Below are 18,795 nucleotides of genomic sequence, written 5' to 3' on the forward strand. Positions count from 1 at the left end.
TGTTCAAGAAAAAGATAAACTGCTGACTGATTTCACCTTCAGTCTGTAGTCACTCAACAATGTCCCGCAATCCCCAAATTTCTGTAATGTGCTCACTTTCTCACTTTCCAAAATGACTCACCTGTTCGCCTAGCCCAACCCTCTCCACTCTGAGAGGGTGTTCCTGCTTTGTAACTCACTGGGAAAATGAGCACTGTCAGCTTCTCACCACCAGAGCCTGCAGACAATTGTACCCATTTGTACCCATTCTCCATGCCTCCCCTTGAGTTAACACAGGTGGAGGGTCCTGCCCCTGGGAAATGCCCACCCTCCTTCACTTGTGTTATGGGTTCCACACTCTGTCTTTGTTCTATGTGTACGCCTTCTCTCTCGTACACCATCAGTTTTGCCTTTTCTATCAGATAGCTCCTAGGAACCTACAGTCATCCTCCAGTGCAGAGTTTGGTTTGGTTTAAGGGAGTCCATGACTTTATTTGGAGAAAAATATATCATTATTTTCACTGGCCTCTGATTATAATATAACATTTTCTTTAATTATGAATGGAGGCAATACACCACAATCTTCCCCACGACTCTATCCTCAAAAGAACCTCCTGTTCCAATTGCACTTCCTTAGATTTGGTGTCTTTTGGCATCCATCTGTCACAGGGCCGATTATATTAGCTATCTTTTCTTCTTCTTGACGCTCAGCTTTGGTGGCCTCACTACTGGGTAGAGACAGCCCTCCCAGGGCTAGTCAGTTTTTAGAGACAGCAAAGGACTCAGCCATCCAGGAGCATGCCACTCATAGGGAAACCAACCCATCTTGAGTCTGTGTCCCCGACCACCTCCTGATCTAACTCTCACACGCCAAGCCAATATTATTCTCGCCCTAAATCATCCCAGGGCAAGGCACTAGGCACCCGCAGACCAACCTTATAGCCCAAAGCCCTCAGAAATGATTCAAACTAGTCAATCCTAAATTGTTTACCCTGCCTCGCCTTGCCTTTCCTGAGCAAACCCCAATAAAGGCTCTGGCCAGGGCTTTCTCTTGCTCCCATCTTCTGCCTCCCGACAGGGTGCTCTCCCCTGTGGCCCTGCATGGCGTGCAGTGACCCCCGCCTTGGACCTGTGAGTATAACAACCTTCCTCCTTCCAAGTCTCATTCTCATTTCCTCCTATGGCTGTACTGACTTTCTCAGACCACATCCAACATGTACATTTTTGGAAAAACCACCCATACTTTTATATCCCATTACAGTTATTATAAATCTCTCGAAATATCATTTAGGCTCATCAGTACTTCAATATTACAGTCATTTCCAGATCTGCATGAAATGGCACGTGATAGCTCCCGTGACACAGTATTGGATGCCATCAGGCAACTGTGGGCCCAATAATCATTGATCCCCCAAATAGTGAAGTCTCATTTTCTTCCATTAGTGATCCAGACATCTACATTGCTTCCCAATATTCCCTACCTAGTATTGTTTATTAATCAATACTTAGAAGAAGATGAGTCGTGTTCATCGTTGAAGGTTTGTTCAAATGAGAATTCTTAACTTTCCATTAGGAAAGTGGCTTTTGGTAATACATACAGGCACTCGGGCCACATTGTAGGCAATCTTGATCATCTCACTTGATAGTGAGTCCATGTTCTAGTTTCTCAAGTCTAACTTCTGGGAGCCACCTCTGCTCCTTTTCATTCTTTCACACACCACATTCCATCCACCAGTAAATCCTACTGCTTCCATCTTCAAAACAGATCCAGCCACTTCTCAAACTTCCACTGCTATCACCATGGTACAATCCACCAAGATCTCAAGCTTGAATTCTTGCCAAAACCTTCAAATTATCTTCTTTCTTTTAGTTTTATGTTCCTGTTTTTAACAGAGTGCCCAAAATGACCCTTTAAAATTTAAATCACATCACATCACTCCTCTGCTCAAAACACTCACAAAGTTTCCCATTTCCCTCTAAGTTACAAATGTATTCTCAATAATCTGTAATAACCTACATGGGAAAAGAATCTGAAAAAGAATGGATATATGCATATGTATAACTGAATCACTTTGCTGTACACCTGAAACCAACACAACATTGTAAATTAACTATACTCTAATATAAAATAAAAATTAAATTAAAAAATACATTTACACTTTGAATCTGATAATTTACTCCACAGATATACTTGCACACATAGAAATGACATTTGTTGCTACATTATTTACAATAGTAAAATATGGAAAACAAACCATAACAATCATTAGGTGACTGTTTAAGTGAAATGATTCAGGGAATATTTTGCAGCTTTTAAAACATGCAGATGCTTCTGTTTCTGTGTAGGATGAGAGAAAAGAGGGATAGATAACAAAGATCATATTTTTAAAGGCATCAGAGAGTTGGGGAAACAATAAGAAGTAAATGGACTAAAACTCCACAGAGAAGTGTGTAGAAGTGAACAGACAATAGGTCATCATTTATTTCCCTGGTGGCATCTGTGAATTCTGAGTATCGATCAAGGTCAGGACTGAAATAGGCACCTGTGAAAAAATCTACAGATAATAAGAAATTTAATGGTGAAACATTGAACACTTTTCCCCGAATATTAGGAAGAAGACAAGCTTGTCTATGCACACCACTTTATTCAACAATATATTAGAAGTCCCTCTTTATTTATGCAAGAAAAAAGAAATAAAAGGCATAAAGATCAGAAAACAGGAAATAAATTTATCTGTTTGTAGGACATATTGTGTATGTATAAAAATCCTAAGAAATCTACAAAGTAACTATTGGAACTAATAAGTGAATTTGGCAAGATGACAGGATACAAAGTTAATATACAAAAACAATTGTGTCTTTTATGTGCCAGAGGGATACCACTGGAAAACAAAAGTGAAAACAATTGTATCTACAATAGCCTCAAGAATATAAAATATTTCAGAAAATAATTAACAATCACAGGCAAGACCCCATCACTGAAAACTACAGAATATTTCTAAAAGAAATTATATAGCTAAATAAACGGGAGAGGTAGTTCATAGAGGAAGTTCGTAGATTAGAAGGCAAAATATCATTAAAAAGTCAATTCTCCCTCAATTTTTCCATAGACTTAACAAACTTCCAAACATTCTTCCAACAGTCTTTATTATAGATATTGGCAAGCCAACTCTAAAATTTATATTAAAATGCAAATAATCTTGAATGCCACATCAATGACAAAAAACCATGAACTTTCACTACCTGATTTAAAGATTTACTATAAAGCTGTAGTATTTAAGATAGTGCAGTGTTAACAAAGGAGTGGACATACAAATCAATGGAATAGGATAGAAAGGCTAGACATAGATCTACACATATACGGTCAGTTAATCTTTGAAAAGCTGCAAAGGCAACTCAATGAGGAAAGGAAAGTCCTTCAAGAAATTATACTAGAACAATTGGACATCCAGAGGTCCAACTGAAACTCAACCCTTACGTAGACCTTACAAGAAAACTAACTCTAAGTGGATCATAGACCTAAATGTTAAATGCAAAACTATAAACCTTTTAGAAGAAAACAGAATAATCTTTGTGACCTTGCTTGACCTTCTGAGACAACCTTTTAGAAACATGCCTTAAGACTTATCAAAATCATATACCTAAGGAAGGCTATGGGAGACAAAGAAGTATTTCTTTAAAAGATAGTATTTTTCCCTAAGATTTTCGAAAATACAATCTTGAGTATAAATTGTGTGAGTATTGAAAAATAAAGAATGGTTAGAGACTTCTAAAAAAAAGATATTATTTTTCATCTATTAGACTAACAAGAATTATGGTACTTAGTGTGGTCCAGGATATGAAGAGCGAGGCAAATCCCCTACACTCAAAGGAAAAGAAAAAGGAAAAGAAAAGGAAAAAGGATTTGTACATCCTTTTGCAAGAGTAACACAATAATATAAACAATTTAATGTCCTTTGGGCAATTTCACTTTTAGGAAGTCATTGTGATGAAACAATCAGGTAAGTGCAAAGTACAAACACACACAGGAGCATACACACAAGAATGTCCATTGAAATAAAGAAAAAAAAAGCAGTAACCTATGTACTATTTTTGAAAGATATATTTGAAAGCTATTTTAAAGACAAAAATATGTACTGCAACAACAATTACTAATATCCTTAGTGGACAGTGAAAATGTTATCACCAAATAACACCAGCTGAAAATATAGTGCCCACTATGTTTGTAAAGACCGAATTTGCAAGCAGTTTTTACAATAGCCTGGTGTTAACTCTTGATTTGGATACGAATTTATTAAGCAAATTGAAATTACTTGTATTACGCTTCTGTCTTCCCAATTATTGCAAGCATTTAGTTAATATGTATACACTTAGGATTTTTTAGCTACGATGAAGTAACTAGCACTTTTAATCTCTACTTCCAAAAAGGCAGTTACAAGCTGCCTTGTACTTTATAACTGACGAAAATCTGTTTCTTTCGAAAAACCTTGCATAAGACACAGTTGTTGATTGTTGAGGAATTCATAAGTGGCTAGATCGTTTAATTGTGGTCAGCAGGTAGGTTCCCCATGTTCTAACATTGCACTTGAGATACAATGAAAGAAAATAAAAAAGAAAACATTACCTCTTCCAGAAACCCCACCTGCTAAGGTCACATACCTTGATTCTTGCTTTCTCTATAAATTCTAGAGGGGTTTTTCCAAACTCAAATCCAGCTCCAATCCAAGGAATCCAGCCCCCTATGCACGGGGGTCCACGCAAGTTCTTCCACTGAAGAAATAATAAAAGAGCAACACAACCTAAGATTATAACCACTGTTGGGGAAATGAATTCCATGTTTTTGTCTAGCACCTTCCTGAATCAGAGAAGGGAAAAGTCTCGCTGCTGTGGTACTTGCTCCTTCCCCCGGAACAGGGCACCCTCCCGACCTCCCAACTTTCCGCTGTTCCTTTTGCAGCTTGTTCGCCTTCCTAACTGTAGCCTCCTTTCCCCGCCCCAATTTTTGGGTAACTTTTGCATCATCACTCCCTCCTACGTCCACTTTTCTTTCAAGTTCTGGCCACGCGGGACGGAAGGAAAGGCCTGGATCCTGCTGCTGTGGGTGCAGGGGGTGGAGGAAGAGAAGTGGCGCTGTTGCCATGGAGACCGGGGCTGGTGGCGCGGCGGGCGGCTCGTCCGCGACCAATCAGAGAACTCGGTCCAGGAGGGGCGGAGCCATGCGGACTACATTTCCCAGAAGCCTCGCGGGCTTCGCGTTGTTTTCCGAATTCACCCCACTGGGCTGCTCAAGCCCGAGGCTGCTAGGGAGAGGGTGCAGGTTCGGTGGGCCCATCTGGCGGAGTCGAGCAAGGGAAATGGTCCCCGCCCCGCCGATCGCCGGTTGAGGAGGAGCCGCTCTGGCCAGGTGGCAGGCCAGCCGCGGCGCGGGGCGCGGGCCAGAAGGGGCGTATCGTCCTCCCGTGCTGCTGCTGAATGTCGACTCCGGAGGATGAGGAGAGGCTCTCGCCGCTCGCCCAGAGATGGCCCCGCGCGAGCAAGTTCCTCCTGTCGGGCTGCGCGGCCACCGTGGCCGAGCTAGGTACCCGGCCATCCAGCCTGGGCCTCCCCCGCGAGTCGTCGAGGGGTCGCGCGGGGGTGGGGGACCGGGCGGGTGGCTTCGTTTCTGGGTGGATGCAGCCCTCTTGGTCCACACCTGTCCTGCAGGTGTGGCAGGGTGGGGGCAAGGCCAACCTTGTAAGGAGGAGGGATTGGAGGTCACGAAGGTCTCTTCCTTCCAATTTCGTCTCCCTCGGGTGTGCTATTGCGCCTGAATGTGTCCGTTTAGAAGCTTCCTGAGCTGTCATTCCTCTATAGGGATCGTTTTCTCTTTCGTGAGGATGCCCTTTTTAAAACCCAGTCCACTCTTCATCTTTATTGAGGTCATCTCTGTTATTTATATTCTTACGCAGCGTCACTATATCGTTGTGTTTTGGGTCCAAGTTGTGAACCCAACCTGTGGGACTTAAGTTCGTTACCCATCACTTACCGAGCATCCACTCAGCATCTGCCAGTTGACCTCTTTGCGTGGAACTCATCTATACTGTGTTTACCTTGCAGGACTCTGAGAAGTTAATAATATATAAACGTTAAACCCAAGGCAAGGCAACCGCTAATTGCAACACTGTTATGACAGTGCTGGAGACAGTAGAGATAGAGTTCAGAAGACCCAGCCCTGACCTTCTTACAGGCTGGTGGGGAGACATGCAGAGACAGACAATTACATTATGCTACTTATTATAATGAAGATGTTATTAAGTATCATAAGAGCAGAGAGGATGAACAGTTACATCTGCATAAGCAAGTCAGAGAAAACTTAAGGGGCTACCTAGAGCAGAACTATGATGCCCTTGCAAGAACAGGTGGTGTTTCTTCCAAGAATTTTGTGACTGGAGTGCCTGTGTTTTCCCTGCCTTCACTGTGCATTTTAAGATTACCCTTTCATTTTCTTGCCTGTTAAAAAAAAAAAAAAAAAAGGAATAGCTTGGATGTGTAAATGTTAGTTTGTCCTGTTCTAAAATGAGTGTACTTTGTATTTCCAGCAGAGGCAGAACATGATCTGTTGTTTGCCCTTAGTGCTCCTCCACTCTTGCCCTTTGGACCCTCTGTTTTTTTTTCTTTCTCTTCTCCCAAAGCTGATGGCAAATTTTTATTATTCATTGTTTCTACTGAAATACAATTCATTAACTTAAACAAATTTTAAAAGCAGATTGCTAAATGATTAGGTATGTTTCCGGTTTTGTTTTTTTTAACCTGATGTTCCCCCTGTGACCAATGGCTTTTGTAAAGGAACATTCCTCCTGTTAAAATTTCATGGAGAATGGAATGGGGGAAGGGGAATCAAAATATGAGATGGTTTTGAGTACAAAATGATTTAGGATCAGAACCTGAAGCATTATTTAAATAACCAGCAAGAAAACCAAAGTGATTTTAAGAGGCATAACCTATGCTAATATAGAGGTGCCTATATCTTAAGACTTTTCAGGTTTCATATGTCAACAGAGGATTGCTTAAATTCTCTATGTGCACACAACTTGTGTTTTAGAAAAACCAACAGCAAGATAATTAACTTTTCCAAAGACCAGTGGTTAAGACTGAATATTCTCTTCCCCCGTCTCTGTGTTCTCTTGGAAAAGGCATAGCTATGGTTTTGTATCAGGTGGTGGTCACTGAAAAGATTTATGTAATGTCACTAATGTTAATGAACTTATCTGAATCATTGTGTGTATAAAGTTATGAGCTTGATCTTCCTTATGTGAGCCAGTTAGCTTCACTCTGTTTCCAGGTGAGAGGTCTATCTCTAATTCAAGATGTAATCATTAGGGAAAAATTTTTCAAGTACAGGTGGTATTTGTAAGGAAGCCATGCATAAAACTCATCAGTGCTGGAAAACCAACTCAACATATTCCTTAATTGAAAGAATATTGAGCCTGCCACCCTTTGATATAAAAGACACGATAAACCCTATGTTGCATCTTCTCTTTCTCAGACATCAGGTCAGTGATTCATCTACATGCAAACATCACCCACGAAATGACAGAATTCAGCTTCATCTGGCATTTATTAAGAACCTGTCATAAGTAGTACAGTATTCTAAAAGTCGCATTGGCTCTTAATCATGGTTGCAGTCCAGGGCACATCACAGGCAATGGATACTGGAAATTATTCACATTGGAAGGCAAACATTAAGGACTAAAGTAGGTTTTGGACTGAAATTTCTGACTGAAAAAGAACCCAAGGGCTTGTCACTTTTTGCTTTCTTTCTGGTGCTCTGGGGCTGCTCTGGGACAGTGATTCTCAAATTTGGGAGTGTATAAGAATCAACTGATGTCTAAACCCCATCAACCTACTGAGACTCCACAGGCGTGGGGCTAGGAAATGTGTAATTTTTAACAACCTCCCTGGCTGATTCTGATGTATTCTGAAATTTGAGAATCACCCATCTTGTGCTGACTAAAATATGGGTCCTGTGATTTTTTAAAAAATTTTGTTTGTTTCTCTGAATGTTATGGGTTTCCCCCTCGTTTTGTTTTTGTTGTTGTTGTTAGCAACCTTTCCCCTCGATCTCACAAAAACTCGACTCCAAATACAAGGAGAAGCTGCCCTTGCTCGGTTGGGAGACGGTGCAAGAGAGTCTGCTCCCTATAGGGGCATGGTGCGCACGGCCCTGGGGATTGTCCAAGAGGAAGGCTTTCTAAAGCTCTGGCAAGGAGTGACACCTGCCATTTACAGACACATAGGTATTTATCTTGATTCTAGCTGGTGAGTTTGTCACGAGTTCTGTGTTTGTCTCCTCTGCTTTCCTGTTGAGCTGTGTTCAAAAGCCAGCTAGTTTTCTTCTGCTAATATGATAAATGAATATAAGGTTATTAAGGAATTATAGCCTTAGGGTTTTAGAAATGCATACAGAAGTATTTAGGGATGAACTGTCATGATGTCTCTAATGTAATTGAAAATAATTAAGCAAAAAAAAAAAGAAGCAAATATGGTGAAAATGTTAGCAATTGATAAATCTCCATGATAGATATATAGGGAATTGTATTATTTTTCTCTACTCTTCTGTATGCTTGAAAATCTTCCTAATAAAAATGTTTTTTATTTAAGTTTAAGAAAGAAAAAGATGAATAGTTGATTTTTTTTCCACTTGAGGAACTTTAAACACAAAATTAAAAATATTTTTTTTACATTCTTTGAAAATTAAACTATATTTGAGTGCAATGCCTCACCAGTCTCTGTCCCATGTGTCAGAGGCCAGGTTGATCTGAAAGTGAACAGGGATGACTGTCTAATCCAACCTTGGCAATAGAGTAAATGCAACACAGATGATTTTTTCCTCAGTTCCCAGGCCACCTAGGTGGGTCCTTAGTCACTCTGAAAGGAAAGTAGTTGAAATTACACTGCTGCCAATGAGAACACTTTTCTGCTCTGCTTCCAAAGGGGCACTCACATAGATAGGAGTTGCTGAGTTTGCAGCTTGTGGACAGGAGAATAAACTTGCCTTCAAAAGGAGATAGGACGGGTATGGCGTTTTTCTTCTCTAATCATAATCATTCCTCAAATACGTAGGGACCCTTGATCAGAAAAGTGCCCAGTACTAATGTTTACCAGCTCTGTGTTTTTAAAGCTTCAGTTCTCCAGATGAGCAGGTTAGAGTGTATTCACCAAGAACTGTCCAGAAGTGTGATTAGACTGTTATTGTTTTGGTGCTTTGTATGTTTTTGAATATCTTAAAATACTTCATTAAACTTCTTCAGATATCAAGAAAAGCTCTCTATATGAGTACCATGTACTGATTTTCACAATTTTTCTTTTTTATTCTTTTTTTTTTGATAGTTTCTCCTTGCTTCCCATTATCGTCTTGAGTTTTACTTCTTTTCATTTGTATTTTGTTGACCACCATCTGTGGTTTTACAGTTAAGATTCATTTCATATGTTTGACACTTGACTGAAAAATTACCTTAACATAATAAATTATCCAGTGAAGTTGTGCATGTTTACTGAGTGAAAATGCCTGCTGTGTACCAAGCTCTGTACTAGGGCATATAGTATAATGAAAAGACACAAAACCCGCCTTGAAAGGCTCATGGTCTGATGGGAAGATGAACAAGAAAATCAAGTTAATTTCTAATCAAGATGATAAATGCCGTATTAGACACATGCCTGGATAGTTCTGGGGGATCAGAGAAGCATGGCAGGTGCAATGACAGCCTAGAACACTGGAGGCCAGGTCAGAGGGCACTTTTTGGAAAACATGTTCTTTGAGTTGAGTATTGAAAGAATAGGAGGAGTTAGCAAGTCAGGAAAGGGAGAAGCCATTCAAGAAAGATTAGATAACACAGGAGAAGGCCCGAGGTTTTAAAAGGCATGCCCATTTGGAGAACCATCAAGACCAGGTGTCTGAAGCCTAGGGTGTGTCAGAGAAAGACACAGCTAGAGATGTTGACCAGGCCATGTCAAAGCATCCTCTTGTTTTATTAAACACAGGACCAGATTCACCCTTTCAATGCTCTGTCTTGCACAGTGTACTCTGGAGGTCGAATGGTCACTTACGAACATCTCCGTGAAGTTGTGTTTGGCAAAAGTGAAGATAAGCATTATCCCCTTTGGTAAGTTTTGTTTTGAAAATAATATACTGTATTGTACAACAGAGGGAATATAGCCAATATTTTATGATAACTACAAATGGAGCCTAACCTTTAAAAATTATGAATCACTATATTGTACACCTGTAAATTATTTAATGTTGTACATCAACTATACTTCAATTAAAAAAGAAAAAGAAAATATACTAGTGCCCGGAAGGTTTTACTATTTATCCATTAGATTTGTATAAAATTGTGCATTTGTACCAAAATTGCCTCAAGGTATAGGCTTAAAATAATAAATAATTACAATAAAAATCCAAATAATTGAACATTTACTGCATATTGTATACAAACATACATGTATATACCTATATAAAATTATGTATATATTATTTAATATTTTAATATTAAAAGAATTCTTATGGAGCACCTTCTTTATGCCTCTTTCTACTGAGAAACCCTAAGCTTTAGAGTCAAACAGACATGGGCGCATATTCCTGCTCTATTTCCACGTAGCCTGGGCAAACTACTTCACCTTTTTTATCTTCAGTTTTCTCTGCTCTGGAAGTTAATACCTACAACCAGGATTTTGTTTTTGTAAGATTAGATGAGATGATGAATGTAAGTGCCTATCGCTTATAACATTTAAAATAGAAACAGAGAAAAATAGGTTAATACAAGTAAAATACACAGAACTCCAGTAGATCAATAAAAAATACATAAAGAACATAAAAGGAAAAATCAAGAAAGGATATCAACAGGCAACTCACAGAAGAAGGAATGTAAGTGTTCATTAAACATGTAAATATGTTTACATTTACATGTAAAAATGTAAAAAACCTCACCAGTAATCAGGGAAGTTAATTATAAGCACTTTTAGCCATTAAACTGTTAAGGGGAATGTAAGTTACTATAACCTTTTTGGAGCATAAAGTTTACCTGTTAAAATTTTTTTTTTTTTTTAAATATTTATTTATTTATTTGGTTGCACCGGGTCTTAGTTGCGGCACGCATGTGGGATCTAGTTCCCCGGCCAGGGATCGAACCCAGGCCCCCTGCATTGGGAGCATGAAGTCTTAACCACTGTGCCACCAGGGAAGTCCCTAAAATTTTTAAATGTGTAGTCCTTTGACCTAGCAACTCCTCCTTTATGATTAGAATCATTCAGAAATATTTGTACCTATGCATAGTCTCTCACACACACACATGCACACAAAGATATGGACCGTAGCAGTGTTGATAATAGCAAAATTTTTTAATTTAAATAACTAGCAATTTGGAAGTAGTCAAATAAGTTATGAGACATTTATACAGGGAGACATAACACAGCTATTTGAAGAATGGGTTTTATATGAAGAACATATAAAGGTGCCTATAATATCTTTTTTGGGCTGAAAAAAAAAATCCAAGTCACAACTGTAAGAAAAGGGCAATAAGTAGAATTTCATCTTCCAGGCAAAATCTCTTGGTGCTGTTTTTGAAAAATTGTAATGTTTTAAGCTATACTAGTTGCTTTCCCAGAGTTGGAGAAGGAATAGATTAATAGTTCTTGCATTCTGTAATTTCTTCCAGATGTGAAAGGGTTAGGTAAGGAGTTCAAAGGAAACATGTCACCGAAGCCAGCTCTCAGGGTGGATTGCCTCCGTGTCCTCTGACCCAGTCAGAACAATTCACTCAGTCACTGGGTCTTTACTGAGTGATTATGCTGTGTCAGTCCTATACTTAGTACCGAGGATATAGTGATGAAAAAGGCATGGTCCTCCGACATAGTCCCTGACTAGACTCACGGTAATAGACACAGATGCCTAATAAGTAGAATCATGTAACAATCACACAGGAGGTGTGGTTATGGGATTCGAAAAGAGAAAAACCAGTGGTAACATACTGCACCCATCGCTGTGAGGAGAAACAGTCATGCTCATAGGTGATTGGTGGGAGCGTGAATTGATACAAGTACTGTGAAAAGGAACTTGGCAGGATCAATCAAATGTCATATAAATGTTCACATTTCTTAGTGAAGAGTTAGCTGCTTATATAAATTATGGAGTGGTCATAAAATGGAATGCTATGAAACTTTTTTAAATGAGGCAGCTCTATATGAATTGACAGAGATAACCTTTAAGAGCAGAACAGTATACAACCTGGCATTCTGCATTTGTACTTTTGTTTTGTTTGTTTTTTGCTGTACGCGGCCCTCTCACTGTTGTGGCCTCTCCCGCTGTGGAGCACAGGCTCCGGACGCGCAGGCTCAGCGGCCATGGCTCACGGGCCCAGCTGCTCCGCGGCATGTGGGATCTTCCCGGACCGGGGCACGAACCCATGTCCCCTGCATAGGCAGGCAGACTCTCAACCACTGCGCCACCAGGGAAGCCCTGCATTTGTACTTTTAAAAAAGATACTTTATATATACGCGCTCGTGTGCACAAGCCGTCAGTTGTAACTTAGTGGTTAAGACTGTGGACTGTGCACTCAGACTGCCTGGGGGTTACATCTTGGCTGTACTCCTCACTGTGTGAGCTGTCATTTAACTGCGTTGTGCCTCAGTCTCCTCACCCGTAAAGAGGAAATAACAGTGGTACTAATGTCGTAGAGTCTATCTGAGAATTAAATGATATTTGTAAAAGTGCTTAAAACAGTGCCTGATGTAATGCATTCAGTGAACGCATTGTTATTATCTCTAGAAAAGTATAAGAGAAACTAGTCGTTGCGATCACTTCAGAAGAGGGGAACTGGGGATAGGGACCCTTTTCTACTCTGTACTCATTTGTACCTCTTCAAATATTGTTTTAGAGTACAAAGAAATTAGCTACCCCTCTCCCCCCAAGAGGCCACTGCCATAATCTCAGTAGAAGATGACTGGGGCTTGTCCCGAGACAGGAGCAGCTGGAGCAGGGAGAAGATGAAGGATTCAGGGCATGTTTAAGTACAATAGCCTAGACTTGTTCCCTGTTGGCTCCAGGAGGTGAGGATGAGGAAGAGTCCAGGGACAGAAAGAGTTTCTTCAAAGAGAGGAGCATTGTCAAAACCCCTTCCCCTTGGAAAACTACTAAAATAGTAATCCATAAAATTTGACTTACCCGGGCTTCCCTGGTGGCGCAGTGGTTGGGAGTCCGCCTGCCGATGCAGGGGACACGTGTTCGTGCCCCGGTCCGGGAAGATCCCACATGCCGCGGAGCGGCTGGGCCCGTGAGCCATGGCTGCTGAGCCTGCGCCTCGGGAAAGGCCACAACAGTGAGAAGCCCACATACTGCAAAAAAAAAAAAAAGAATTGACCTACCAGCCTTTGTCTGTTAAACTGATTACATCAATGCTGTTTTTATTCTCCTGTGGTCAGAATTAAACTGTAGTTAAACTATGTCTTTGAAGCAACTGCCCTTCCTTTGAATTTCAGGCCATGAAAGGCCCCTGGCACTTCAGATTTGAATTTCGACGCCTCCGGGTCCTTGGACCCTCCCATCAGTAAACAGACAAACCTCTGTGATTTGTCTGGGTCTATTCTTTGCTTCACTGTGTCTTAAATCTCTTACGCAGGGGCTGTACCAGCATGTTATTATTCCCTACAGAATCTGTGAAATTGATAGCAACCTTTAAAAAAATGTATCCCCTTTTATAATTAGGAAATCAGTGATTGGAGGGATGATGGCTGGTGTTGTTGGCCAATTTTTAGCCAACCCAACTGACCTAGTGAAGGTTCAGATGCAAATGGAAGGAAAAAGGAAACTTGAAGGAAAACCACTGCGGTAAGTTCTCCAACCAATGAGTAACTTTCCTTTCCCCCTTGAACATTCCCTAATGACTTATGCATTTTTGTAACCCAACATTCAGTAAAGACATTAATTCTGACTCTTAATTTGGAAGTGGTATTCACTAAGGGGAGAGGTGAGATGGACCTTTTCTTTGCCTGACAATGTGTACATGTTCTCTACCAGACAAATTGTACATATGCAAGCTTTCCCAGACAAGGCAGCTAGATTTGTCCCCTACTGCAGCTTGATATAAAGAGTCTGATCATTAACAGTTGCCCTGGTGTGAATTCTGATTCTGCCACTGTGGCTTGGCATTGTGGAAGTCACTTAACATTTCTAGTCTGTTTCTTCATCTTTAAAAGGGACTGTCTCAGATGGTTTGACAGAGTGCCTGGCTCATCAGGTGCCAGAAAGCTTGCTTTCTTTCCCTTTCTCTCTGAAAGAAGGGAAACAGCAAGGTGAACCTTGCAAATTGTTCCTCCTTCCCTAATTTCGCTCCTCTTTTCCCAAGTTTTTATTATTATTATGCTGTTCTGATATAAAATCCTCCTATTGCACTACCCTATATTGTCAAAGTCTGCCTTTCTTCAAAGGGCCTCTTGTTCAACAATTTACTAAAATACCACTTAGGCAGTTTCCCCTGGGAAAGGGGCAAATCTTGCAGATAGATAGACAGACCTCTCCCAGGAAAGAGGAGAAGTGCAGGATGCCCTGAGTTGAGTATGAAGGGGTCTGATCCTCTGAACACTGCAGTTGTGCCACTGAGCCAGAGGTCGGGGGGGTTGGGGGCCTCATTTGGAGGTTCACCACGATCACTGCCCTCCGCTCTGCTGCTCTTCCAGCTGACTCAGTGGAAAGTGGGGTTGGGCTGTGGCAGTCCAGGCCCCCTTCCCAACAGGGAGATAAGTAACATGTACAGCAGAGGAGAAAAGGGTACCGCACTGACTTAACCAAGTAGTTTACAGAATCCCAGGACCCGTTTTGTCGTCCTGTAACAACTTCTGATTACTATGTAGCAGGGTGAAGTAATGTTGCCTTGGTTTGATACATGGAGAGAAGGAACCGTTGGGGTCCAGCAATGTCTGAGTTTTAACTGATCACCTCAATGTTTTTCCTTCTCTGTCTCTAACGTTGGACATTTTGGGTTTGATATAATAGAAAAAATATTTAATGTTGTAAAGAGCATGAACCTTGGGATCAGACAATCTGGAATTCAAATCCAGCCTTTGTCACATTTTAGCTCTGTTACCCTAGTCAAGTTCCTTAACCTCCCTAAGCCTCAGTTTCTTCAGATGAAAATTTGAATAATAATACACACTTCATAGAGTTTTCAGGAATAACTTGTATCTTATGTATATAAAAAGTCTGGTGCTTAATAAGTGCACAATAAATGTGCAACTGTTAATGTGACCTCATTCGTGAGCATATTTCTTACACAGCATAATAGCAATTATGAATGTCCTTCGTTTTGGTAAGACTCAGAGAGTTTAATGCCTGAGTAAAAGCCACACAGCTAGTAAGTAGTAAGATGGCATTTGACACCAGGTATGTCTGACTATAGAAAACCCAGGCTTTTATTTTATGTCATAGGTTTCCACATTCGGTTCATGGTTCAGCACCATTTTTCATCTGTGTATAGAAAAATGTGCAAAATAAAGGCAAGATAATAAATTTTCATAAAGCCCAAAGTATTCAGTTTTAAGAACTCTTATGAAATTTTCCTCCCTCCTTCTTGGTCTAAAAATATCACTTCTTTTATGAGATGATATGAGAACTGATTTTTTTGATGTTATTTGGTAAAATTACAAAATTTGAAGGTCTCCCACAATACTAGTAAAATGAACTCAGAGGTCTGATAACCACTATTCCTGCCTATAGTTAATATGGGCACAGATGATGTAAAATATCAAGAAAGGAGTTTTCATCTGTTTAATAATCTGAGAAGAGGATGTCACAGTTTATAAATATCTCCATAAAAAAGTGTTTAAATCAAAAGTTGGCCTTTTTTTCTAAAGAACTAATAAGTTTATCTGGAAATTAGACTTACGTGGATTGCTTTAATTTCTAACAATTCTAGATAGTTAAGATGTTACTTTACTCTAAATCATAACAGCTATAGGCAAAGCTTATACAATTGCATTCCAAACACAGGAACGCATAGAGTTTTCACATTTATTATTATTTTCCTTTAGATTTCGTGGTGTGCATCACGCATTTGCAAAAATCTTAGCTGAAGGAGGAATACGTGGGCTTTGGGCAGGCTGGGTACCCAATATACAAAGAGCAGCGCTGGTGAACATGGGAGGTAATGGAAACTTCGTTGAATTCTGCGAAGTCCTAATCGCCTTCATCATTTTAATTATAAGCACTCCATCGGGGAAAATGAGAATATGTATTTTATTATTTTTAATAATATGTACTGGCAACAGTCTTCCTTTATGTTATAATGTCATAATTGAATATTTTCCCTAGAATATTTTCACTTTACTCTATGCTGATATATGAAAAGGATTTCCTAAAACTAGCAAATTGTGACGATAAGGAGATAATACCAAACCATTTCTAAGGGCTACGCTCCACACCATACCTTCCTCTCAGATTCAAACTGGTATATGTACCGTATGTGATGGTCATTAAATGCAGACTACAAATCTTTCCCCCCAGTAATCCTGCTCCTCTTGCCGTATAATCCATTCTGTACAGCTGGGCACCTCAGGCTGGAAATCTGAATGTTTCCTTAACTCATCCCCATCTCTTGCTTCCCATATTCAGTCATTAATTTCTCCTATCTTCTAAATATTTCTTAAATGCCCCCCCGCAGTATTATGCTAAGTGAAATAAGTCAGACAGAGAAAGACAAATACCATGTGATCTCAATGTGGAATCTACAAAACAAAACAAAACAAAAGGAAAACAGACTCATAGATGCAGAGAACGAACAGGAGGTTGCCAGAGGAGAGGAGGGTAGGAGGCCAAAATAGGTGAAGGGGATTAAGGGGTACAAACTTCCAGTTATAAAATAAATATGCCACAGGGATGTAATATGCAGTATAAGGAACTATTACAATAATATTGTGATAACTTTGTATGGGGACGGATGGTTACTAGACTTATTGTGGTGACCTTTTTATAATGTATGCACATGTCAGATCACTATGAAGTACACCTGGAATAACCATAACATTATACATTAACTATATTTCAATTAAAAGAAAGTTTCCCCCCTCATGTCTACTACCTTAGTATCCTTAAAATGACTGTTTTTACAGTAGTAACCATCAAAACACAACTAGACCACTGCCACAGCCCTCTAACTGGTCTCTTCCTCTGCCCTCAAATTTGTACCCAGTATCCATCGAGCTTTATCTAAAATACAGATCGGAACATGTTATTGGTATCTTTAAAACCCTTCACTGGCTTCTTATCACTCAGAGAATAAAGTGGAAATTTCATAACATGACACAGCAGGCCTGTATAATCCAACCTGTGTCTTCTGGGGTTGAGCAATTCATTGACTCTGGAGCAGAGAGGGAAGCAGAGTCCAGAGCTAAAATGTTCCACTGCCCGCACACACCAGACTCTTCCTCACCTCTGTACTCTCTGTCCTCATCCCTCTTCTTCTGTTTAGTTTTCTTCTGCAGATCGTTTCATACACAGCTGAGGTGTCTTCCCCACCCGTGTACTTTACCCAGACCTCCTGCAGCCGCCCCTCCCAGGTCACGGTGTGTTAGATGCCCCTTCATATGTTTCCATAGTTCCCCGTGCTTATCTCTGTTACCGGTTTTACCTCATTTCATTGCTTTCTACTATGTGTCTATCTCCTCCTCTAGATTTTGAGCCCCCTGAAGGCAAGGACTATGTTTCATTTTTCTTCATTTCCCCAGTCCCTCGTACATAATCAACAGACATTTAGTGAATGAATCAATGGATGGAAGACTCCTAAGACCAAAATTATATGATTCTAAGAACCTGATAAATAGCATTTTTGAGAGGTATAGTAACATATCACTCAAACATCAAAGGGAGTAAATCTATTTTATATACTGCTATTTCAGTCCGTTGATGTCTGCTGCATCATATTGGTGGATATTTTGGTTTTCAGAAAACCTTTCAGATTGTCGTTCTCAATTTATTGCTTCAAAATCTACTGCAGCCCAGATTTCTCTTTCAAGTTCCAGCTTATCTTAAATATATCACTTTGAGTGTGTCCAAACCAAGCTCATTTACTAAATCACTTCCTTCTCTGTTCTTCCCAATCTCAAAATATGATATCATCATCTTTTTGGTTGAACAACCCGGAAACCTGGGCCTGATTTTGATCTCTTTGCTTTCCCTTGCTCCTTACAGCCAACCAGTCACCAAATCCAGCCAGTTCTGTCTTGCATACATATCTCGAGTTCATCCACTTCCCTTCATCCCTGGAGCCACTGCTCTGTCCAAGTAGTATTGATCTCCTCCTACTGGACCACTACAAACGTCTCCTAACTAGTCTCCCCACGTACAGCCATTTTGTCCCACTGTGCATCTGAAATTTTTCTAATCAGGATCACTGGGGCCTATCATCTTACCTTAAAACATTTAAATTAGTCCATTCTCATTTTCCCATCTCCATAAATGGCAGCTGTGTCCTTCAGATTGTTCAAGCTCAAAACCTTGCCGTCATTTTTGCTTCCTTTCCTTCCCTCCATATTCAATCTGCTGGCCAATCCCTGTTGATCCTGTTGATTCTGTCTTCAAAACACCCGAACTCTGACCAGCACTCCACAACGCCTTTATCCAAGCCGCCATCATTTCTTATCCAAGCCGCCGTCATTTCTTATCCAAGCCACCATCATTTCTTACCAGAAGAACCGCAACAGCCTCATATCTAATCTGCCTTGTCTGCCGATAGTCTACTCTTAACAGAGCAGCCAGAGTGATCTTGTAAATCGTGGCCCCGGTCAGTCACT

General features: G+C 40.3%; 2 protein-coding genes across 9 annotated transcripts in view; one reads left to right on the forward strand and one right to left on the reverse strand.

Annotated features, from left to right (window-relative positions):
- The window catches only part of CYP39A1 (cytochrome P450 family 39 subfamily A member 1), a 68,029-nt gene extending 62,948 nt beyond the window's left edge, over positions 1-5,081 (reverse strand). For 3 of the 5 annotated variants that reach the window (XR_009565750.2, XM_060307545.2, XM_030870539.3), the window contains exon 1: positions 4,639-5,081. Coding sequence is in view for 2 of the 5 variants with exons in the window: in XM_060307545.2 (XP_060163528.1) it covers positions 4,639-4,815 (177 nt within the window). In the remaining 3 variants the exon portion in view is untranslated. The remainder of the gene's footprint in view (positions 1-4,638) is intronic. The other 2 variants (XM_060307544.2, XM_060307543.2) reach the window with 2 other exon arrangements.
- Positions 5,082-5,249: 168 nt separating this feature from the next.
- The window catches only part of SLC25A27 (solute carrier family 25 member 27), a 29,599-nt gene continuing 16,053 nt past the window's right edge, over positions 5,250-18,795 (forward strand). For all 4 annotated transcript variants that reach the window (XM_030870534.2, XM_030870535.2, XM_030870537.2 and 1 more), the window contains exons 1-5: positions 5,250-5,557; positions 8,064-8,255; positions 10,037-10,121; positions 13,718-13,840; positions 16,039-16,151. In XM_030870534.2, coding sequence (XP_030726394.1) covers positions 5,452-5,557; positions 8,064-8,255; positions 10,037-10,121; positions 13,718-13,840; positions 16,039-16,151 — 619 coding nt within the window. In that variant the 5' untranslated portion in view covers positions 5,250-5,451. The remainder of the gene's footprint in view (positions 5,558-8,063; positions 8,256-10,036; positions 10,122-13,717; positions 13,841-16,038; positions 16,152-18,795) is intronic.

This window comes from Globicephala melas, chromosome 11 (assembly GCF_963455315.2).
Source record: "Globicephala melas chromosome 11, mGloMel1.2, whole genome shotgun sequence".
Taxonomy (NCBI): domain Eukaryota; kingdom Metazoa; phylum Chordata; class Mammalia; order Artiodactyla; family Delphinidae; genus Globicephala; species Globicephala melas.